This window comes from Toxorhynchites rutilus, chromosome 3 (assembly GCF_029784135.1).
Source record: "Toxorhynchites rutilus septentrionalis strain SRP chromosome 3, ASM2978413v1, whole genome shotgun sequence".
NCBI classification, from domain to species: Eukaryota; Metazoa; Arthropoda; class Insecta; order Diptera; family Culicidae; genus Toxorhynchites; species Toxorhynchites rutilus.
In genome coordinates this window covers 262373777-262398281 of record NC_073746.1, presented here as the reverse complement: position 1 = coordinate 262398281, position 24505 = coordinate 262373777, and the positions used below count along the sequence as shown (strand labels likewise).

The window sequence follows — 24505 nt, the reverse complement described above, 5'->3', positions numbered from 1 at the left end:
AGATATCATGTCGTGCAAAAACTTGAAAAAAACTTAGATCATTTGATAGGAGGAGGGGAAATATGCTTCTTTTTATATACCACACAAAAAAAACTCGCACGAAAACAGGTTTTACTGTATTTTTAATGAAAACTTTAATAATTTCTTGAATGTCATTCTTTCTCCAACATTTTTTAGATCTTGTAGTTTTTAAATTGAGATTTTTCGAAAAAACGAAATTGAAAAAAATAAGAGTTTCAGAAAAATTCTCACGTAGAATCCTGCCTACAAAATTTTAGTCAAAGAATGAAATGTGGAAAATGTTTATGTTTCCAAAAATATAAAAAAAATTAAAAAAAAACATTGCGAAAAAATATTTTGAAAATTAAAATTAATGTTACGAGCAAAACTTTATTTTTTCAGGAGTCTCCTTACAGAAATGCCTTATATTCCAGAAACCAGATAGAAATAGAAAGATAGAAAGTCTTCAACGTAAGTTCATATTTTTTTATGATCTAAAATTTTGTTAAACACGCTATGTCGCTATCTTGACTTTAAACTAAATTAGGATTAGTTGTAATGTTTTCAAACAAAACACGAAAAAGTCGTTTCTAGATAATTTTTTTCCCTGTAAAAGTGCCCATCTTCCGACGTATGGGAGACTTGTTGGAAATTGTTAGGGCTATTCATATATTTTTTTGAGAATATTAACACTTCGACGTCCGCACGGTTCGTAAAAAAATATGCCCGCGGATTACTTGGCTCGTCGTCGCCTGTTCTTGACATTATCGGGAAATTAGAAATTGTTAAGTTTTACTAATCTCATCGTTAGTTTTCATAAGTTCTCAACCCTGTTCCCTTATTTTCATGAATTTGCTAAGATATATACACGTAAATATTACAAACCTGTCCACAACCCTCCACTATATGTTCATACGGATAATCATCGAAAAAATGTTCTACTTTCGGTCTGTTTTAATTTTAGTAAAAACATTGAAAAATATTCGACCGATCGATTCTATTGAAATGCAAGAAGCGGCATTAAAGTTTGGAAAAACATGAGTTTCGAAAATATAATTAAAGTCCTTCTTAATATGTCCGTTTTCCTCCACCTCCCCTACTTATAAAAACATAAAACTTGATAACGTGTGTAAGTTATTGTTACCTAAACAAAAACCCAACAGAATGCAAACGATACTAAAGTGCTGTCGCCGGCCACTAACATACTATGCGCATGTAACCAATGTGGTGTCACCGGCAGTCAGGCGCTAGTTTTCGTGCGTAAACACTGTGGTGTCGCTGGAAGCCAAAGTGTTAAAAAAACACGTTTTTGAGAAAAATGAGTTTTAATTTTTAATTTTTTTTAGCGTAAATTAGAATTTTTTTTATAAAAATTTAAACAATTTCCTACATTTCATCCTTGACCAGTGTTTTGTAGGTTTTAGAGTTTTTCAGTTATATTTTTTTTTTGAAAAAAATCAAGAATTTTTTTTGCCCTTTTCAAAAAGTAGTTTAAGTTGCTTAAAAGTTTAAGTTTTAGTAGTTTAAGTAGTTTAAGTTGCTTAAAAGACATAATGTTTCACTGCTATCTGAGATATTACTGCCAACGGTCACTCGAGTTGGCATGCAATTGGTCTTAACTTTTCTTAAGTAATGAAAATCTCAACGTAAAAAATCAGACATCTGCCCAGGTAGAAATCAAATGTTCGTACGGAAGTTCCTATTATGCAAGTAGTAACTTTTCACATGCTTTCGACAAGTTCCTGGAATTTCGAACAAACAGAGACGGAAAATTCATGCTCACATCTATTGGGATTGGTGCTTTCAAACAATCTGGTGTTTGGCTTCAATGTAGGTTCAATGCAGTAGTTTCTCTCGTTACATACTTGTTAAAGGTTCTAGAATGTACTTACGTGACGAGCAAACAACTCAGCTTAATATCCTACTAATTGCATTTCATCGATATGGGAATTTGCGGACTCAATATATTCTGCTTTGCCGGGATGTTCATCGATCGCTTGATTGTTTCACACATCAGCTAACGATTCCTCTGCATACTCAAAATGTTTCGTTTTCCTTGTTTTCAGTTTTTCCTCCAAACGAGATCCGTCATGGTCATGAGGAAGTATTGAATCTGCTAACTCCCGGGAAAGAAGGGCCATCCGACGAATATTGCATAAAAATTCAATTGATTAAGATGATAAAACGAAATTTTTTTAAAACGTGGGTTCTCATCTGGTCCTCCATCCATATAAATTATGATTATTGGCTTGGTTATTACTAGATACCGAATAATCGCGAACTCAGGCGGCTCGTACATCCTTTTGAAATCGATCCCATGAGAAAATGCGTTCGAAGAACGAACTGCAACGTACATTGGGCCACTGCATTGAACTGCTTCAGCATGACCAAGATGACCTAGCTTTATTTTGCATCCTGCATTGACAGTCTGAATAAGCTTATGTTTAGCAGCCATGACAAAATCATGATCCGACAGATTAACGCGATATCCGAGATGCATTAATCGATGCTTGCTTACTGGCTGCTGTTAAGCCCATTCAAACACGTGCTTTATCATCTTGGCTCAGAAAACACACCTCATTCGGTCCCAGAGTCGCGCAGGCATATATAGACGTGTGAATTTATTTAGGAATGGTTTTGTTACGTAACGAGCTTCCCCCACCTTTCATCCCTTTGTAACACATCACCTAACCTCGACCCCATTTTCCGTCACAATTTAGTGAAAATTTTCAAGTGCCAATTTTGGTTGGAATATGTGTTTCATTTGTATGTGAGTCCCTCCCCCTTCCTTCTTCCAGAGGAGGGAGGGGTGTCAAACCACCATAGTAACATTTCTTGTACTCTAAAATCCTCACATTCCAATTTTGGTTCCATTTGCTCTGTTAATGCTTGAATTATGCAGAAATTTGTATTTTGTTTGTATGGGAGGTATGTCAAACCATAATAGAAACATTTCTCATACCCAAAAATCCCCACATGCCATATTTGTCTCCATTTGCTTGGTTGGTTCTCGAGTTATGCAGGCATTTGTGTTTCATTTGAATCGTGCCCCCAACACCCCCCACCCTCTTTAAGAGGGAGGAGGAATGTCGAACCGTCATAGAGATATTTCTTGCCCCTTAAAACCTCCGCATGCCAAATTTGGTTCCATTTGCTTGATTAGTTCTCGAGTTATGCGAAAATTTGTGTATCATTTGTATGGCAGAACTTTTGGTACTTTTTGAACAGTCCCCGTATAATATAAACCAGACATATTTCGCCCGGTACAATCCAACTACACCTGACGGTAGCATCAGTGCGGTAAATAAAGTTAAGACAAAATTGTTTGCAAACGAAGAGAAATTCGAAAACATTGCCGACGTGAAAATACGCTTGATCACTTCCTAGCTTATCCACGCTGGAGCTATGTATCGTACAAAAACAGTCTGCCCAAACCTGTTACGCTACGGAGCTGTCAGAGAATGACCATTTTTTGAAGTTGATCTCCTTCCACGGATTGTTTTCCTCTCGAGCGATATCACTCACTAACAGGTATTTGTCACTCTCCCCCAATCCATAATCATACTTTCTATTTCAACCGAAGATTCAGAAACAAAAAAACCAAACCATTTGTCATCATTCGGACTTTCCTTTCCCTTAGTGGAGGACACGACGACACGGCGACGATTTCCCCGAATTGTTCGGCTTGTCCCAATCCGAGTGCGTGGTTTGATTCCATAAAGCGATATAAACGCTTCATCCATTCATGAATTTCAAATTGTTTTTCAAAACAAAAGCAATTCTCACACTCACTGTTTATCCGTTGCGATTACCCAAAAAAAAAAAAACACCTTGCTTTTGAACCACTGAAAACGAGCCATAATCATCTCCATAAACGTGCACTATCACATACAACAAATCAAACAACAACCGAAGTAAGAAAAAAGTTACACAAGATTTCCCGCGGCTCTTGATTCACTCACGTTCAGCATCGGATGCCGTCTTTCACTTTGGGAACCACTAATTCGTGAGACCCCCGTCAACACCGCACCGCGGGATGGTGGAGGAGGAGGATTGTCAGATGAGCAAACCAATAGCTATTCCTGCGTTAAACACAATAAATGGACGCTAGATCGCGGCACTGGACCAGAAGCGCTCTACCTGTTTGTTGAAATGCCTCGATCATTCCTGGAAGGCACCACACTTTCCACTGACTCACCTTTTATGAGTAAAACAAACACCACATCAGCGTAGCACAAATCCGCGAGTTGCCAAGACGGCCCGCGCTTGGATCAAAAAACAACAACCGGTACGATCTAAGTTTAAATCTCAACTGGTGGTACTCTGCGTCCAGTTTCCACCGAAAGCCTGAATGGGCGCAGGTGAGAATAACTGCGCGCGTGGATTGATGGAAATCACAGCGGCTCCGAGTTGCTGTGCGAGGAGAGAAATGAGAGAAACCGCGCATTTACACGCGCGAGAGAGGATTCTTATGCTTCGCGGTAATGTTTTGAGCATACCTGTTTTGTTGTTGGAGCATGCTGCGAGCACCATCTTTCGTTGAGATTGTGAAGTGCTACGATATGCCGCGAAGAAATTCATCGAAAGCGAGCTTTTGAAAAGCCTACATGCATGCAAATACGAGCAAGTGTTTTCAGCAGGGTTTGTGGTTGTGTTGTGATCATGGGAGGCCATCTGGGAGGCTGGAAAAGCCATGAATTCGTTCTAGAGCTTCGTGATGTTTCCGAAACCATTTTTCACCAAAATCTGGACTCAGAAATCATGAGATAGCAAATGAAAAATAAAAGTGGACAGTTTACGAAAATAAACATACATCATCGTAATTATCGTTACAAATAAAATGTTGGTTATATATTTTTTATTTATTCCAACCTGGTTTAAAAAAATGACAGCTGTACCACAGCAATACTTTTTTCCAGAATATCGACCGTTTCAAAAAGTTTATCCTCTGGCCACTCGATAACGCTGCACTAGATCATGGGTTTTTGACGATTTACAATAACATTTGAGACTTAAACCAGCGTTCAAATCTTTTGTGGTGTGTTTGGGGGTATTTTGAAAGATGCATTTAACACATTTTGGGGCCAAAAATATTGTTTTTTGAGGCTCTGCTAGTTGAGCCCGTAAGTATCCTGCTAATTGTTTGTGATAAAGCAGTATGATGATTTTGTGACGATTTTGACTTACAATTCTTCAAAAGTATTTGACATGTTGCAAGCATACTTCCATGTTATTTTTGCACCTTTTTATGAACGTTCGTTGTATTTATTTTTCGAATAACTAATGTAGTGCTGTCCGTTCTGTAATACAATTTCTCAGCATTTCCTCATTCTACGCCAGGAAGGGGAAGGATGTGTAATCCAATAGGAAAATAAATCCAATAACCGTTTCCTCACTTCGACACATCATCTTTGTCATTTTTGTGCTTACCCGCACCCAGATCGGTTATAAAACTGATATTCACTGGCCGCAAAACGGATCAACCCGGACCGGAAACACCACATAAAATTAATCAATTTCTCGCCACGACTGACACCGTTCGATCATTTTATCTAACTTCCAAGAAGACTGCACAGAAAAGGCACTGGAGAACCACTGGTAGGTGTTTAGTGGGTGAGCACGGAAACGTCCGGAAAGGTTATCAATTTACTCGGTGTACCACTTCACTCTTCTTTTTTTGCCAACATACGGGAGGGGATATATATTATGTTACGTTTGCTATCACTAATAATGAAGTTTCATGTCCCAAGCAGAAAAAAAAATACTTTTGAAAGAATAGCTGACCCGTCAAACGTCGTTCTGCATATAAAATAATTCTAGTGAATATTTTGGTGTTGAATAAAATACAACTAATGTATTGCAAGTGTGTTTGAATGTTAAAAGTAAGTGTAAGTGTATAAAATTAATCAAATGTGATCGATGATGTGCAACTGATATGTTTATGAACAGAAAAAAAAATTTGTTGTTGTAAGGTAAAAAAATGAGATAAAGAAAAACAATATTCATTTCGTTGAAAAGTTGTCTCGTTGGTAGAAAATACGCGCTTGTCTTTTTCAAGATTGACGGCCAAATTTATAACCGCTGGGTCCCGTTCATGAATTGGGAAACCAATGATACGCCAGACAACTTCAATAATATGACTCAACGATTTTCAATGTTAATGTTTGAGTTGTTGATATTTGTGAATGACGGTCCGTCATTATCAGTATTAATTCTTTGTTTTATTGGATGTTCGCCTATGCTTCGTGATATAACTAGGAAAACGCTTTGTACGTGTTCCAACTACTATGTAAGGCGATAAAAGTGTCATTTCGCTGCATGGGCCATGAACCATGCTTTTGGTAACAGTATCGAACATTCAATCATATTTCGGAATCCGATTGGTTTGAAACTCGATTCGAATTTCCCGATTCGATCTAAATCGACTCATGTATTCTTAAATCCGTTCGGCTCAAATTCACTTGTTCTATGCAAATGCGACAATCTTGCCTTGTCGCAAAACAAACGTCAAAATGAATTATCCATATTCGTGGAGCAATTTACTCCCTATCAGATTGGTAAATCCGAAAATAATTTTAAATTGATGAAATTTGAATGATAAATATCACTCGAAGTCGTTTTAATACATATAATACATAGTCCTGACCCCTACTTAACTTTTTTTTTCTATAAATTTCCTTGCATTTTCCACCGAAACTGCATCTATAATATCTATAATATCAGAAACAATTTTCGTTCAAGATTTGCTCCCAATTATGGAACACGGATGTTGTCTATGTCGAATTGCGTGGCAACATTTGCACAACTCGATTGAACTTGAGTAAAACGAATTACAGAATCCAAATTTGTAATCCATTTGGGAATTTTGACTCTATCGGTTTTCAGAATACAGATGAGTAGTTGATCAGTAAACAGAATTGGAATGTCTGAGGAAACTATACTATTGATTTCCTCAGTGCGTATTTTGAGAACAAACAAGATCGATTGATAATAAGCTTTTTCGTTTTCAGGATTCATGATTGTCAGGATTCATAATTTGTGGCTAAAAATGATTGTTAACATACAAAAATTCGAAGTTTCGAAAATTCATAAAAATTTGATGTTTTACAAAGTTCGTCAAAAATAGTTTAACAATTTTTTTAATTTTCTATATGACTTCTATTTTATATGAAACAATTAAAGAAAAAATAAAAAAAAATATTGCAAATTAATGTTTTTTCTGTAAATTAAAAAGGGTACTATTTTTTTCTCAGTGTATATTTTTTTCACTTTTAAACATCAATACTATATAACTCTGTTTATTTCGGAACCATTAATAGTTTTTGAGATATAAATTATCGAAGATTTCTCTTACTAAAATGGATACGCCCTTTTCAAAAGTTACACTTGAGTAAAAAAAAATCCCAATTGCTGTTGAAAACTCATATTGGATTGGGGAAAAAGAAATGTCGTATATTGTCAATATATGGAAACTTAGCACCAGCGCGCCCACATGTGGTTGGCCAGGTACTGCGAACGCTTGTACACGTTCTGCAGAGCTTCTGCGTAGCCCACATTGTCGTCTACAACCAGATCCGCATCGTTTGTAGCGCCCCGCAGGAAATGATTTGGCGTTATTGCTGCCGCTTCTGCAGAATCTTGCGGCAAATATGTCAAAGGACGAGTGTTTATCATGTCCTCTGCCTCGGACAACGAAGTCAGCAATATTTCATCTGTGAGTTTACGACCGTCATCTAGAACCTTTAACGCCTCCTTTACCGATCGCACCATACGCTCCCAAACCCCATCCATGTGTGGGTGGCCTGGTGGAGTAAAATGCCACTTTAATGTAGAACTGGTTACGCTTTCCGCACAATCTCGATTAATCAGCTTCATTCTTTCCAATTCGTTGCACGCACCTCTGAAATTTGTGCCATTATCCGAAAATATCTCATTTGGAGCCCCTCGCTTGCAGATGAAACGTCGAATCGCCATCAAACACGCTTGGGTTGTCAAGCTGTGTACTACTTCTAAGTGCACCGCTCGGACTGCTAATCAGGTGAACAGAGCAATCCCCCTTTTCTCCCACTGTCGATTCACCACCACTTCTACGGGTCCTAAGTAGTCTACGCCCACTGAGCTAAATGGGCGAAGTTGCGGTGTAATCCGTTGTACTGGTAGCGGTGCCATCATGGGAGTTTGTGGTAGACAACGGTTGACGCGACACCAAACGCAACTTTTCACTGCTTGTTGGATAGCCCACCGCAGTTTCGGAATATGAAATCGTTGCCGAAGTTCGTTGCACACGGTCTCACGATTTGCATGTCCGAACTTTTCATGATAATACAGAATCAACTTATCGGTTACCGCATGACCTTTAGGAAGTATGACTGGATGTTTCATATCAAACGTTGCGAATGTTGGTTGCTCTAGTCTGCCTCCAACACGCAAAACTCCTTGGTTGTCGAGTATTGGATTCATTTTGTAAATTGTGCTTGATTTTCCAATCCGACCCGAAGTTTGTTCAGATTCACGCTCTACATTTCTCCCAAGGATCCTCATTTCCTCTGGAAATCCGGCATTTTGAGCCTGCCTTAAAAGGATTGTTTCAGCAGCCTGCAACTCGTCCTGTTGAAACGATTTTTGAATTGATTTCGGTGTTTTGAATGCAGAAGTTGCTGACCCGTGGTTGCCTTGGACACTACGATGTGTTCACCTGCCATTTTCCTTCGACAATTTGCTATGAACCGGATAACTCCAGCTGTGCTTGGAAGAAGACGAATCCAACGGTTGGTGGAGTTAACATTAACCAGTGGATCAGAAAACGTCACGTCGTGATGTAGTATACATGGGGGCATTTCTTCTCTAGTGTCGACGGTAGGTAATGTACTTACTGGCCACCGCGTATCTGGTTCAGAAAGAAATTGTGGACCGTTGAACCATGGACTGTCCGACTCTAAGGGAGGTCCGTTTCCCCATTTCGTCATGACGTCCGCGATGTTAAGCCTTGTTGGAACCCATCGCCAGTCGGATATGTTGGTGTTTTCCCGTATTTCCCCGATACGAAACGCCATGAACTGTTTATATTTCAGTTGATCGGAGCGAACCCAACTGAGAACCGTCTGAGAGTCCGTCCAGAAGAATTTGTTGCTGATATGGAGGGTTTGATATGACTGTATGAAGCAATCGTGAGCCCAGAACCGCCGCCATCAATTCGAGTCGAGGAATCGATTGTCGTTTCAAAGGTGCTACTTTCGCACGAGACATCACTAAATGACATTTTATGCTTCCATCAACTATCGCTCTAAAGTAAGCCACACAGCCGTATGCTTGCTCACTTGCATCCATGAAAATGTGGAGTTGGAGTGATTCGACAGCAGATGAATGGGAGTCGCCGAGATAACAACGTGGAATACGCATAGCATCTACCTGCGTTAAAAGTTCTGTCCATCGCGTCCATTTTTTCAAGGAATTGTTATCTACCTCATCATCCCAGCCACAACCTGTCCGCCACAAGTCTTGGACGAGAATTTTTCCGTGAATTGTAAATGGAGCTAGCAGTCCCAGAGGGTCAAAAAACCCCATTACGCAGCTTAGAACCAAGCGCTTTGTTGGTCGTTGAGTGCCATTGAAAAAAGGTCTCAACTCTGGTCGATGATCGGTGGCGAAAGAAAAGACATCTTGGCATGGATTCCAAATTATTCCCAGGACTCGTTCGTTTTCCGTTGCTTCAGTGGAATTCGAGACCCAATTTCTTATCTCGAATCCCGCCTTTGAGTGGATGAATCGCACATCCTTGGCTCGACGCACTGCCGCCTCGATCGTGTCGACGCTGTCGTAATAGTCATCGACATAATGTTTTTCTATTATAGCCGCCGCCGCCTCGGGATACTCCGCCGCAAATTCTGACGCGTTGAGATTTTTTACGTACTGCGCCGAACACGGAGAACAAGTTGACCCAAATGTGGCAACATCCATCATATAAACACTCGGATTTTCGTCTTGTAGATTTTTCCTGAAGAGAAATAGCTGTGCTCTTTTGTCTGCCTTGCGAACTCTCATCTGATGGTACATTTCCCGAATGTCTCCTCCGAAAGCAATGCGGTGCTCACGGAAGGGACACAATACAGCTATCAACGGAGTGAGCATATCAGGACCTTTGAGCAACTGACTGTTGAGGGACACGCCATTCACCATTGCCGCAGCGTCCCATATCAGGCGAATTTTTTCAGGTTTTTTCGGGTTCTGAACAAAATTCAACGGAAGATACCACCGCTTCTGTGGTTCAATTTCCGCCAGTTCCCTTGACGTCGCCAGATGGGCATAGCCCTTTTGTTGGTACTCCTCGATTTGCTGACGGATCTTCACGTATAACTCTGGATTCTTTGTCAAACGCTGCTCAAGCTGTTTTAGTCTGCGACCGGCCATCGGATAACTATCCGGAAAGGTACAATCATCGGTAACTCATAGAAGCCCGATCTCGAAAAAATCACCAACACGCACCGTCGTCCGCTCTAAAATTTCCCGAGCTCTCTTCTCATCTTTCGTTTCCTGCACAACCGCTACTGTGGATCCTCGAGAGAGTATTCATTTTTCAATAGATTGTAGATATCCTCATTGGTAATTTCACGGTGATGGCCGATGATGTTTTCACCGCTTGTGTGTCCTACCATCGGACCGTATATAGACCATCCGAGCTTAGAGCGTACAGCTATCGGCTCTCCTATTCCTCGGGCCTTGACTTCAATTGGCGCAATAGTGTGTAGGTTGTTTAAACCAATGAGCAACCCTGGATGTTGATCCGAGTAAGAAACGATCGGCAGGTCGCGCAGATGACTATATTTTGACGATATTTCAGCAGCGTTTAACGACTGTTTTGGAAGAAGCAGTTTTTCAACGGTCTGAACGGATGAGAGCAAGTATGCCTTGTCTTTCCCCAGGGCAGAAATCCGCAAATTCATCTTTCTGGAATTAATTTCAACCCGTGTAACATCAGCAGTCCATTTTATGGTGAGCGGCTGTCGAACGCCTTCAGCACCTAACTGGTCAGTCAGAGAACGTTCAACGAGTGTAATTGAGGCTCCTTCATCCAGGAATGCCAGCGTTGTTACTTGCTTATCTCCGCAGTACAGCGTCACCGGAACCATCCGGAACATTACAGAACTAGATGTATGAATGTGCGTATTGATAACCATCGCGCTTTCAGGTGGATGCAATAACGGGTGATGGCGCTCACGGCAGTCGCCTACATTGCACCGGATTTTAAATTTGCAGAAAGCGTTTCCATGATCATTTAGGCATATTTGGCAAAGTTTGCTCTTCTCCACCAACTTCATGCGGTTTTCAAAATCCAACGCTCAAGTCCTGGCAAAAACGAAGTCGATGATCCGTTCTTTTGCACATTTTGCAGGGCTTTAATTTGTCGACGATTGTGAAATCACTTTCCGGATTCTCAGACATGCTGTGATTGAAAAGGACTCCTTTCTCCCGGATCCTTCCCTTCGCCACCTGACTGGACATACTTTTGGATGCTGGTTTATAGTCGAAGCTCACGTTTGCCTCGCATGCCTCCAACACAATCTGGGAGAGGAAGTCCGATAATGTTCTCAACGTCACCGTTTTCTCTTTGTTTCGAAAGCGAATCCATTCTCGCTTGTCACCTGCAGGCAGTTTGTCGACCAATTCCTGGATTAAAAGCGGATTAATTAAGTGTTGCTGAAGGTCCGCCGCTTCAATATGGTCGCATAGTTGTTCCACTTCATTTCCAAATGGGATGAATGTCTCCAATGTGTCTGCCTTTGGAGGATCCAATCGTTTCACTTTCTCTAGGTGGAAATGTAAAATTTGCTCTGGACGTCCATAGAGTTGGCGGAGTTTGCTCATTACTTTAGGCACTGACTTTGGCAGAAGCAATTGCCCCCTAACGCTCTCTAATGCAGGGCCCTTCAAGCTCTCTTGCAATCGGACTAAATTTTCTACGTCGTTGAAGCCGCAGGCTGTATTAGAGGCTTCGTAGCTGCCGACAAACAATGGCCGGTAAAAATTGGAAGTTTCCTGGAAATCGCATTTCGTGCTGCCAATTGTGCTTTCGTTGGACCAGCTAAGTTGGGCCCCAGCCCGTCTGAGATTACCTCATTATTCGACATTCGTCGTGTATCATTCACCTGTTCAGATTTTTCTGACTTGCGTTCGGTTTCCTCATCTTCATCGACACTGTCCTCGTCATCGCCTTCTTCCTTCGCCCCTGGATTCGCTGAAGGTCTTTTTATGCCTTTTATCGCATCTTTATACGACTGCCGCATCTCTTGCATACGGTGAGCATGAGCCTTTGCATCATGCAGTTCCTGTTCCAAGAATTCCTTCTCCTGCTGCATTTCCTTCTCCCTCAGCTCATTATCGATTTTTCGCTACTTTTCCCTTAATAATCGATCCAGTTCAATACGCTTTTCTCTTACGATTCGTTCATTTTCCATCTCCCTTTCCTTGGCTTTATGTTCCTTCTCTAGTGCATGGAGACGTTTCTCGAGAGTAGTACCGCCTTGGTGCTCGGATTTGGCGCTTCTCTTGTCTGATAGGTCATCCGATGCAGGAATTTCCTTCGGCTTCGCTCCTTTCTTAACTTCCTTCAACTTTTTATAGTACGTTTCTCCCACCTTCTGGCAGGAGTCTGACGGGCAAAGCCACTTTTCTTGGTCTTCGAGGGCTTCTGGCGTAGTTCCCACACATCGGCAGTGGAACCAGCCATCGCACGCGTCGCATCCCACCATATCTTCAATAATCTCCGATGTATTGGAACATGCACTGCAGGGGGTCAATGTGAAATTCCCAGGCTTTACCATGGTGTTTGAGGATTGATCCGTTTATTGTATTTTGAGTTTATTCGGATTTACCTTGGAAAATGCACCACAATTTTGGAGCAGTTTTTAGTAGCAGCTCAAACTATAAATTATTTTATTCGTCAATTTTAAATTCTAAATTAATGTGATTCCAAGTCTATCTTACATTTAATAGTTTCTTTCCAGGTCCTCGTGCTACTATGGTTTGGCAGGCTGATTCCAATTTTCGCAGGATAGTTTCAAACTAATGAAAATAAATTTGTTATAAGAATCTAATCATACTTGTTTCCAATAGCCTTACTTCCACGATTCGTTCTGGATTATGGAGATCATGTTTTAGATTTTTCAATTTGTTTTTTTTTGTAACTAATCTGAACTAATTTGCAAATAATTTCTCATAGAATTCAATATTCAATTGTACCACTTTACTATAGCTTTGTTTTTATCTTTTTCTTTTTCTTCATCTGACCAGTTGATCTGTCAGGTTGATCGATTGACTGTCTGCGTAGTGTTAGCCCGTGGCTTAAGCTGGATGCCCACTGGTTTTCGTCACAACAGTGTTGTGATTGTCCTTTTCAGTCTCAAGTTATAGCGCGTCAAAGATGGAGTCCACCAAGCAAGAAATTCGTCATATTTACGTTTTTACTACCTGCGAGGTAAAACTGCAACGAAGGCGACCGAAAAAAATCGTGTAGTTTATGGACCCGATACTGTAACGATTCGCACAGCACAGCGTTGGTTTGATCGATTTCGTTCTGGTTAAGTGGCTGTCGAAGATACACCCCGTACTGGTAGGACAATCGTCGTGGAAACCGATAAAATCGTTGAAATCATCCAAGTAGACCGGCATGTGAGCACTCGCTCGATTGACCAGGAACTGGGTATAGACCATAAAACCGTTTGGAACCATTTGCAGAAGATCGGATTCCAAAAAAGCTGAATGTATGGGTGCCACACGAGTTGACGCAAAAAAATCTTTTAGATCGAATCAACGCCTGCGATGCACTGCTGAAACGGAACGAACTCGACCCATTTTTGAAGAAGATGGTTTTGAAGAAACGGCGCATATTTGATTTACATTGGATAATTTTAAGTATGTTAAATAAAGCGTCAAATTTCGAACAGAAATACGACATTTCTTTTTCCTCAACCCTATATTTCCTCCAAACCAAACGGAAGACAAACTTTCATTCGAATCAAAAATATTCATGTTTTATAATTTGTCGATTTCATTTGGAATTGCTCCATGAGGAATCACTTTTCCAAATATTCTTTCACTTTTCAAGTTATTCTCGCCACATGAATCTTTCTTGGGCGGAACACAACAGAATGAAAAGCTCAATTCGGACGTTCCGTTCTAGAGCGCGAACAAACATTGGTTTTAGTATTTGAAGAATGGAAATAAACCGTTTCATCTTTGAAGTTATTTTTAACACAACAGCTGCCACACTTACTCTTACACTTGTGCTGAACGTTTTACAATACATGATCGGTTAAATCATATTTTATGCACACTAAAGTTTCAAAAGATTTTATTTTCTAGAATCAATTGTATCACTCACCTTAGCTGCAAAACAAAAAACAACTGGATTGAGGCCCATTCTCCAACATTCCATGCAGAAGAATCAACGCTGTTAGTAACAGTCAGTCCCATCTTATCTCGATAACAGCAGCTTTAGCACATTTAGCTGTGTTCGGGAATCACATCGTGGACTGAACAAATGTATGCTCTAGCGCAGGGGTTCTCAAACTGTTTCGGGCGAGAGACCCCTTTTTTAGAATGAAGTGATACCAAAGACCCCCATGGCAAAATTTCTTTAAAAATCTCTAATTTTTTTCTTATTCATACATAATACTTATCATTTTTAAAATTTTTCGGTTGCTGAAATGAGAGAACTTGACCTTATTTTCCTATTATAATTCAACAAAATAAATATATGCATGAAATTCAGTAATTATAAAGTGTAACTAATAATTTTTAAATATACATTACTTACAAATACTTTCATAGGTAATTAATTTTTGAAACTAACTTTAAAAGTATAGATAAAAATATGTTCCGAAAAAATGTAATCCTACATCAAAAACTATGGATGGGTTATACCTAAAATACAACCGCAAGGTTGACGTAGAACTACCGTTGGCTTAGTAGACATTTGAGTGTATTGATTATATCATTGATTAAATGATTGATTAAACCAGTGATTAAATGAAACGATTTCCGAATTCAGGTGCGAATAAATCCCAATTTAGGTCAATACATATATTGTGAAAAGATAACTTTCTTTGTTGCAAGCCGTATGGCATGATGTCTTGTTCATTTCATTCATTTCTCGTGGACTTCCAAAATATGTGAACGAAAGAATGGCTAAACGATCAATGTATCTTACATTTCCCTCTGAATTTATTTCATCTCCCAAGTGTACGTAATTTGTTTGATTTGTTGAACTTCAAGCACTCAGTTTTTTTTTATTTTGACATGTAAGTTGAACGCATATTGTTCAATCGACGTTATCGACGTTATCGCAGCGAATTGTCATCAGAATTTTGTCGAACGGTATAGTTCAATTAGCTGAAGACATCAAGGAATGTCTTGCAATGCAGTAGTGAACAAGCGAGCCAAAGCATTGTGTTTATACCGCTTTTGAAGTCTGCACATATTCCCTAGTGTAAAATGCATATATTTGCAATGCCGATTAATCCAGATTCCTTGGTTTTGAAGTCTGTGTTGGGGAACTCATTCCGGTCTGCAGAAAGGCATGCGAGTACAAAAGTACCCGCATCTTGCTTCTTTTTCGCAATGCCGATTTCCCCAAGCCCATTGAAATCTGTGTTGGGGAAACTCATGAAGTAGCCGCACCTTGCATCAAATTAATGTGGCGAATGAACAGTTTTGTATAGAAAATTTGCATAAGGCAATAAATGTTTCTATGGTGGTTAGACTCTTCACGTTAGACCCCCCTCTCTAAGGGGGGGCTGCCATACAAATGAAACACAAATTTCTGCATTACTCCAGAATTAAACAAGCAAATGAAACCAAATTTGCCATGTTGAGGTTTTAGAGTGCAATAAATGTTTTTACGGTGGTAAGATACTCCTCTCCCTTTTCTTAGGGGGGGGCTTCCATACAAATGAAACACAAATTTCTGCATTACTCGAGAATTAATGAAGCAAATGAAACCAAATTTGGCATATTGAGGTTTCAGGGTGCAATAAATGCTTCTATGTTGGTTAGACTCTCCACCCTCCTCTCTAAGGGGGGGGGGGGTGAGTTTGCTTTGCCATAGAAATGAAACACAAATTTCTGCATTACTCGAGAATTATTCAAGCAAATGAAACAAAATGTTGCATGTGAAGGTTTTAGGATGCAATAAATGTTTCTATATTAGTTAGACTCTCCACCCCCCTTTTAAGGGAGGGCTGCCATACAAATGAAACACAAGTTTCTGCATTACTCGAGAATTAATCAAGCAAATGAAACTAAATTTGGTATGTGGAGGTTTTAGGATGCACTAAATATTTCTATGGTGGTTAGACACTCCCGCTCTCTAAGGGTGGGCTGCCATACAAACGAAACACAAACTTCTGCATAACTCGAGAAATAATCAAGCACAATTTGGGATGTGAGGGTTTTTTGGTATGAGAAATGTTTCTATAATGGTATGACACCCCTCCCTCCTCTGGAATGGAGAGGAGGTTCCATAAAAATATTACACATATTTCAACCAAAAATATTCCAATCAAACATGACAATTGAAAATATTCGGAAAACTCTGAAGGAAAAAGGGAAAATTCGGAAAATTAAATTCCCATATGTTCTACAATTACATAGTGCATAGTGCAAGTGCTGTTAGTCCATTTGATGTTTGCGCTAGCGAAATTGATCTTTTTTCGAAACTGGAAATGGATTTTAATGTGATGAAACGCACTCCTATATCTTCTTCTATCTATATAAAAAAAAATTATCGCCGAATGTGTTGATAAGAACAGAACTCGAGGAAGGAATTGTCCGATTTGGGACTGTCTTTATTCTATTATATTTTCTGTATAAAACATTTATTCCATGTAACGGAGAAACATGTTATTTGCAAGTGGTTGAAAAATCTTGAATCTGAAAATAATCTGATATTATAATGATGAGTTTTGTTAGAAATACTAGGAAATTATAGTAAAAGGTAAATCCAACGGGGTCGAATAGAAAATCAATCAATGAACAGTTTTGCGATTAGACCCATGAACTTGCTCATAGTAAGAAAACGTGAATGTTTGAAGGTATGGATAACAAAAAACAAATTTTGGGCGGGACGTAGTTTGCCGGGTCAGCTAGTGAAAATAATAAAAAGTGAAAATAGCTGCTGCCGAAGAAGATTCAACGAAAATCGCAGTCGTGGATACAATTCAAGACAACTGTAATTAGTCCATTTCCACTGAAACGCAGAATACACGCAGGATCGTGAGCTTATTTGGGCAATCTTCCTCAGCAAAGGTAGACACGATCGCATGAAACTCTAGCGCTCTAATGCTAAGCTCTTTCCGCATATGTTTCCGGACAGTGGAATGGTATCTGATCACATACGGTATTGAGCCATACTTTTTGAATGGCATCCTTCGTTTACTAGAAAATTGCGAGGATATCGTTATCGGATTCGACGAAACGTGAAATAAAATTTCACAAAAGCAGCAGATGGATGTTAGCGTCCGTTACTTGAATGTAACGAAGGGAACAGTGGTACATTTGCTCAGATTTTCTAATCTCAACGCGTGCACTGGACTTGTTCGACGGATTGAATAAATATTTTGAAGCTAAACCTAGTTTGAAGTGGGTCAACTCGCAATTGACGGTCCCCATGTTAATTGGAGAGTAGTGAAGCAGTTGAATGAAGAAATTCGTGGAATCCGAAGCAGCCAAAACTAAGAGCTCACGAATTTAGGCAGCTGCAGTTTGCAGGTTTTGACAATTCATTCAAAGAAGGAATGAAAAAGACTGTTTGGAAAATTGATGAATTCCTCCAGTGCTTATATAGCCTGTTTGAGAACGTTCCGTTAAGATGTGCGGAGTATTCTTGAACTATTGGATCGGCTGAAGTTTGGTGAAGTAAAATGGATCGAACCAACCAATGGTATAAATAGCCCTTGACATGCTGCCGTTCTTTAAAACCTACGTAGCCGCAGTCTAAGCACAAATAAACTTACGTTTCTAAGTACAAAGATACAGATCCAGATTTCCGTAGTAGCTTTGCTGCTGTTTTCACAGCCAGTACCTTTAGAGTAGTTGCAGAAGTTTTTGAGGATAAATTGTTGAGGGATTTTCTTAACATCAGCTGCTGCAGTTCAACCATTTATGAAGAGCTTTCAGAGTGACGAGCCTATAGCACCTTTTTTCTATTCGAACTGAACCCTTTCAAACCAGTAATGAATAAATTGATCAAGCCAGCACTTTTGAGAGGGAATCTGAAGTCCCTTATATTGATGAATTTAAATTTATTTATTTGCCAACAGATACAATATATTAAAACGTCGATCTTTCCGATGATTTGTTTCTGATAAGCAGCGACAGAAATTGCATTAGGATTCGCTGTAAAAGTTGCAATCAACGGTGTTTTGGAAACAATCAAGTTTATGAGATAAATATCTTGATTTTTGACAGAACTGTAAAGAGTACTACATTTAATTTCTCCGAAAAATGAAAGAACGATCAACTTTGTCGCATCCACGACAAAGACACGACACGATATATTTTTTATATCCAGCGTTTATTGTTTGCAAAACAGCGCATGAATTTCGCTCTTGAACATTTCGTCCAGAAAAATAGAATCACTGGTACCGTGGCGAACAAAACTAAATAGGAATCCCTCGAGTTTTGTGATACTTTTGGTTCGTGCGATATGAACGTTAAGGTTCTTTTGTGGGTGAAGAAACTCATAGGCGCAGCGGGAAAATAAGATACAAACTTGTCTGACTTTGTCAAAGAGATCCTCATTCTGTCGCATGGCAATGCTACATTGGAGCGAGGTTCTCCATGAACCAGGTATGTTTGGTGGTGAACCAAAATGATCCGAATTTGGTAGCTCAGCGCATTTTTTTTTATCCAAAATATATACGGGGCCGGGAATTCAATATTTCAACAATGTTTGCCTTATAACTATGTTAGTAATATGTAACCGATTACTCGCGGTTGCCTCGAGGTTAGTATTACAAGTGTTTTCGAATTTGTGTTGTTGCTGTCTCCAATGCTCTGTACGTGTGCCCGACACGAGATACTTCCTATTGGGATGCAGCTGACCATTAATCAGCAACGCCCCCTAGTCTGTACCCCATATCTAGCGTGGTGCGTCTCCTCGACTCGAGGAATCCAGGATAGAATGGTCACTAGCCGGCGCAAACATCAGCTCGTGTAAAGTTGTCATGAGCGGTACAACCTTTGGCTCTTGTTGAATGATCAGTGGACTGCACAACCTTTACCCGTGGATCTGTGAAGAGTTTGTGTATGTATTGCCGCGACTAAGAAAAAGTTTATAGATCAGATAGGAGGGATATTAAACAGGGACACAACGAAGGAAACATCATTAAACGTTGACATCGACGTTTCTGAGGAACAGGTATAGATGAAGCAGAAGATCAGGATCCCGGCTACCTAAGATATCCCGGACGGGGATATCCGATTGTCTGCCTTTTGCTCTCAGTGCTCTAGAGAGCTGAGAGCGAGCAGCATGGAACCGGATACCCGACCAGACAATATGCTCGATGTCGTGGTAGCCGTCGCCACAATCACAAAGATTGTTTGCTGCGAGCCCAATGCGATAGAGATGCGCGTTTAGGTTGTAGTGATTGGACATAAGCCGAGATATCACGCGAATGAAATCACGACCTACATTCAATCCCTTAAACCAAGCTCTCGTCGAGACCTTAGGGATAATCGTGTGTAACCAGCGACCGAACTCATCTTCACTCCACATGCGCTGCCAACTAACAAGTGGGTGCTGACGAGGAATGTGAAAAAAATCGTTATGAGCAATTTGCCTTTCAAAAAGTGTGCCTTCTGAAGCGCACACCTTAACTAGCGAGTCCGCTTTCTCATTCCCCGGAATAGAGCAATGAGAGGGAAACCATGCTAAGGTAATCTTGAATAATTTTTCGACCAAAACACTCAATAGATGTCTTATTCTTGTTAGGAAATAAGATGAGCGTTTATCAACTTTCATTGAGCGGATTGCCTCTATTGAGCAATTGTACACAATGAATTCATATTATTTTGCAAACAACTTGCAATCTAAATGCAAGTTTGTTATACTTGTTTGGACTTGAATGTGATCATGGCTTCTTTCGTTCTACTTAAATATTAGTCATTATTGTAACAAATTGATTCACGTAATACAACTTATACAGTATCATTAAATTTTCAAATGAGAACAAGTATTAATTAATAGGGGTCGATTTTTAGACCTCGTCGACCCCCAAAATCAAATTTCGTTTGTGTCGATCCCTTGGAAACCATGATCGACCCCAAGGGGTCGATATCGACCACTTTAAGAAACCCTGCTCTAGCGGATAGCTTGAATCTTGTAATTTGTCGGCGGCTATGTTTCCGGGAATTCTAGAATGACTGGGAAGAAGGGGATTTTCTTTTCAGAAGCAGCCTGTTCTATTTGAACAATCCAAGGATGTAAATTTTTACCCTTTTGAAGAGCTTGGAGACAGTTCGCGGAATCAGAAAAAAATATCAGTAGGAAGAGTACAATCTATATTCTCTTGGGTAGCGATTAGAAGAGAGAAAGCGTCTGCGCTAAAATTGTGCATTTGGGTGTGAATTGAAAGCATTCACGTCACTCACCGTTTCAGGGGTCAATTTAATTTATTCCATGAAGTTTCAATTTCGATTCATTTGATGATGTCACAAAAAAGCGAGTTCATGAACACGCTTATAATTCTTCATATGAGGGCATAATTCGTTGACAGTTGATAGCTAACTCACAATCCTCTAGTAATGCCCTGCCCGGCGTCTCTGCAAACTGTGTAGATGTAGTACGCAAGATTTCGGGAAGAAATTAAAAAAAATGATTTCTTCGATTTTTTTCAAACTTTCTGTAGACTAATACAAGTTTTTAGTAACTAAGTCAATATCGAATCCAATTAATTTTATCAAACAGCTTTCATTTCTTTTCTAGGACGTTCCTGTAAGAACTTTCCATGTATACATATTCCGGTTTAAATTAAACATTACTCATTCGTCTTTGATGATGAATAATTCAATTAACAATAATCGCACCACAAACGGAAAGACAGTTTTTAAAACTTCAATAAATTCTGTACAACGATGCTTTGTTGCTTCAACTAGGAACGGGGTTTTTGGTAGTGTTTTAGAAAATCTTCTGTAAATTTGCAAATGTAGCAATAAATTGTAATGTTAGTAGATGAATTTTTAGTCTAGTGTATCTCCAAAATCCCTGTGAACGTTCAATATTGATGCGTTCTGCCGTTTTTTAGCCAATCGATCAAACATTGATGTAAATTAGAGGAAGTTCATTGCAAACTGTACCAGAATTACAAAATGCTATGCGTTCCCTCGAAATGAACGGAATGAACAACAGGAATCGAATCGAAAGTCTCCTTCATAGAATGTGTGATGCTTAACACTCGACTACGGGAACTAAGAATTATTTCGAAAATAAATTTGCAAACTTTTTATAAATAAAAAAGAAATATTTTGCAACAACATGGCATACATGTTTCTGTTGGTATTCTTCTCCCATAACTCATTTGGCGTTCCGAGCAACCACACACTAAACGCCAGAGATGTTAGCGCTTGTTGTTTGGCTCTTCACATGTACTGCACGCGAAGTTGATCCTTCCGGTTCGCAGCCCGTTCGAAGCCGTAATGGGTGGGAAAATTTAATTTATCAGAAAGTAAGTGGCCGGGTGTGCGAAGTTTCCCGCCCAGCTCACAGTTATTATCGAAGGGATGGAGAGCGGATGGAAAGAGAATGGTCGAGGGATGGGGAAATGGAAAAAAGTGTTCGTGTTTATTCCACCGAGCGAGAATGAACTGCAGTTCTGATGAAAGGAACTACATGCTCCCTCTGTAGGAAAAAAATCCGGATCCATCGATTCTCGAGTACGACGCAATGTGGAGCTTTCAATACCTGGAGATGAGATGTGTATGGTTTTTTATTTGGTAAATTGTGCAGAAACAAAGGGAACGTTCCCACGCTTTGAGCCTTGTTGTTCGTGTTGAGCTGCAAGGAATAGTGAAGTCTGCTTAGAACAGACGAGGTCAGCAAAGTTTTGATGATGGACGTTATTAGTGCTCATTCTTTTGAAACTAAAAAATTTAAAATTCTCAATTGATATGCTTTCAAAATAATATTATCAAGTAAAAAATATCACTCGTATATAATACTATCGTCTGCTGAGAATTGATTTTTCAACTCTTATTTCAAATGTTCGAAAACTAAAGTTACGAGGTCAGTCAGTATCAGCTTTTCAATTCTGTTAGAAATATCCCTTCCCCTTCACGGACACAAGGGTGAACACATATTGTTTGCGTTTGCGGGAAAATAAAGTTTTTACGCAAAGGATATGCTGACATGGTGAGGCTCTTCTTTGTTTCAACAACTCGAACTGATACTTTTTTTTATCGCAAATCTCATTCATTTTCTCGCTGACAATGCTTATTGTTGTGGTTGTGGCATGCAATTGTATCTTGCTTTGTTTTAACATCTGAAGTTTACATTGTTGTAACATGTGAATCATAGTAATGCGCAGTACACGAATTACGTGAAACTAAAAATAGGTTTTTGGCCCCTCAATAGTAAGCAACGTAACCTCAAAACCGCTCACGTCCCACTCTTTTATGTGTTACGTGATTTGTGCACGAAGCCTACTTGAAAAAAATCTTGTTTATCGAAGGAAATTTAATATTCGCAGTGCATCACTAGTATTAAATTTTATCTGAAACTAGCTGACCCGGCGAACTCGATTATTTTGCGATTAGCAACACATTTGGCCTTCTTTTTTGATTTATATAGATAGAAGATATAGGAGTGCCTTACTTCACCTGAAAATCCGTTTCCACTTTCAAACAAAGATCGATTTCGATAGCGCAAACATCAAATGGACCTATACTACGCTTATCATGATGTAAATGTGAAACATATGGGATATTGATATACATGAAGCTTTCGCTACCTGCAAACGATTTGAACCATTAGAGCTTTCATTAAAAATCAGTGAAGTGTACCATTATGCGAACATATATCGATAATTATCAATAGAATATGATCGTTACGGTAGCATGACAAAGCCTAGCCGCTCGTTCCACCTACAGCGGTGCAACAAGCCAATCAGAACCACGTAAACAGCATTCATAGACTTCATTAAATTTGAAGCACCTAATTTTTACGCTAATAGGAAAATCGACATTAACACGTTAAGCTCCGTACTGTGATTGCTGCGCCTTCCATTCAGCCCAAATAGAATTCTTGTATCACATCCGAAAACAAACTACATATTTTATTTTCCCATTTTGTAACTGTTAGTCCAAGTGATGAACGCTATCCTTACAAAAAGTTTAGTGGTGTCCGTCCCCAGCAGAGATGCCATGTTGCAGAGTTGTTTTCCAGATTTCCCAGTTTTACCAGTTTTATACAGTTTTCTATTTTCTCATCATTTAGAAGTTTTTACTTCCCAAAATTATATTCCTTTCTCCCCGTTATGGGCATCCTACTCCACTCCACTCACATCGAAGACCTTTTTAACGTTTATCGTTTTTCTCTATCTATATCTATCGATGTGCAATAAGCAGTGTTTGCCAAATGATCCATTCACTGAAAAAATCGCTTTCGTTCGTTCAAATATGATCATACACAAATCATTTCCCCCAGCGGCATTCTTTTGTTGTTACGTGCTGCAAATCACGACACAAAAGAGAACGAGACAACTCTGCATCGGTTCGCACTTCATGACACACCAGCACGCAAGCAAAACCATCATATACGCTTTCGGTGCAGAAAGTTTATTTTCTTCTTTGCCTCTAACATATACATATCGAACCTCTCCATGCATCATGAAACAGCAGGATCGTACGGACTACGCAAAGCGAATGATTCATATTCAGCTCGATAGAGGCTAAGGGAAGGGCAGTCAGATTATATTTTCCATTTTTAACGCTTGTATCCCTTGAAATATATATATATATATATATATATATATATATATATATATATATATATATATATATATTCATATAGACCGCATAGTTTTACTAGCAACACCGCTCCAGTGAGAAACAAAAACTCTCTCGTTTTACTTCTATTCCCATTCGTTGCTCTCCGCAAATGGTGACAGAATGATGACGTAATTTTTCTTGTATCATTTATTGCCTTGCACATGTCTGTGCAGTGGGTTTCGCTATGGTAGAACGGGACGATATATGCGGTTCAAACTTGTATGCAGGCTTCCAAAATGGTTTGCGATATTTGATACAGCTCGAATATGCAAACAACAGTCTTCGTTCCTCTCTTGGTTTAATCAATTAGTGTAACACAAGTGATTACTGTAATTCATACAAGTATCTAAATGATCCACTCATATTTGGTTATATGTTCGTGAGAGGTTACTTGCATGACACATTGTGTATCATTCGATTTTGATCGAAATCCAAACACTGGCGATAAACACACAAAAGTATGGCA

General features: G+C 39.5%; 2 protein-coding genes across 5 annotated transcripts in view; both read right to left on the bottom strand.

The window, feature by feature from the left end:
* LOC129775279 (putative epidermal cell surface receptor) overlaps positions 1–4321 on the bottom strand; it is an 83291-nt gene extending 78970 nt beyond the window's left edge. For 3 of the 4 annotated variants that reach the window (XM_055779800.1, XM_055779804.1, XM_055779805.1), the window contains exon 1: positions 4199–4321. The gene's annotated coding sequence lies outside the window, so the exon portion shown is untranslated. Of the gene's footprint in view, positions 1–4140; positions 4161–4198 lie in introns of those variants that run through there. The other variant, XM_055779803.1, reaches the window with a different exon arrangement.
* Positions 4322–8034: 3713 nt separating this feature from the next.
* Positions 8035–8460, bottom strand: LOC129774176 (uncharacterized). The gene has a single exon (XM_055777875.1). It carries the CDS (start codon positions 8458–8460, stop codon positions 8035–8037), a length of 426 nt encoding a protein of 141 aa, XP_055633850.1.
* Positions 8461–24505: the final 16045 nt, after the last annotated feature.

Coding starts and splice junctions, on each gene's coding strand:
- LOC129774176 (XM_055777875.1), bottom strand. CDS start 8,460: ATGAATCCAATACTCGACAACCAAGGAGTTTTGCGTGTTGGAGGCAGA.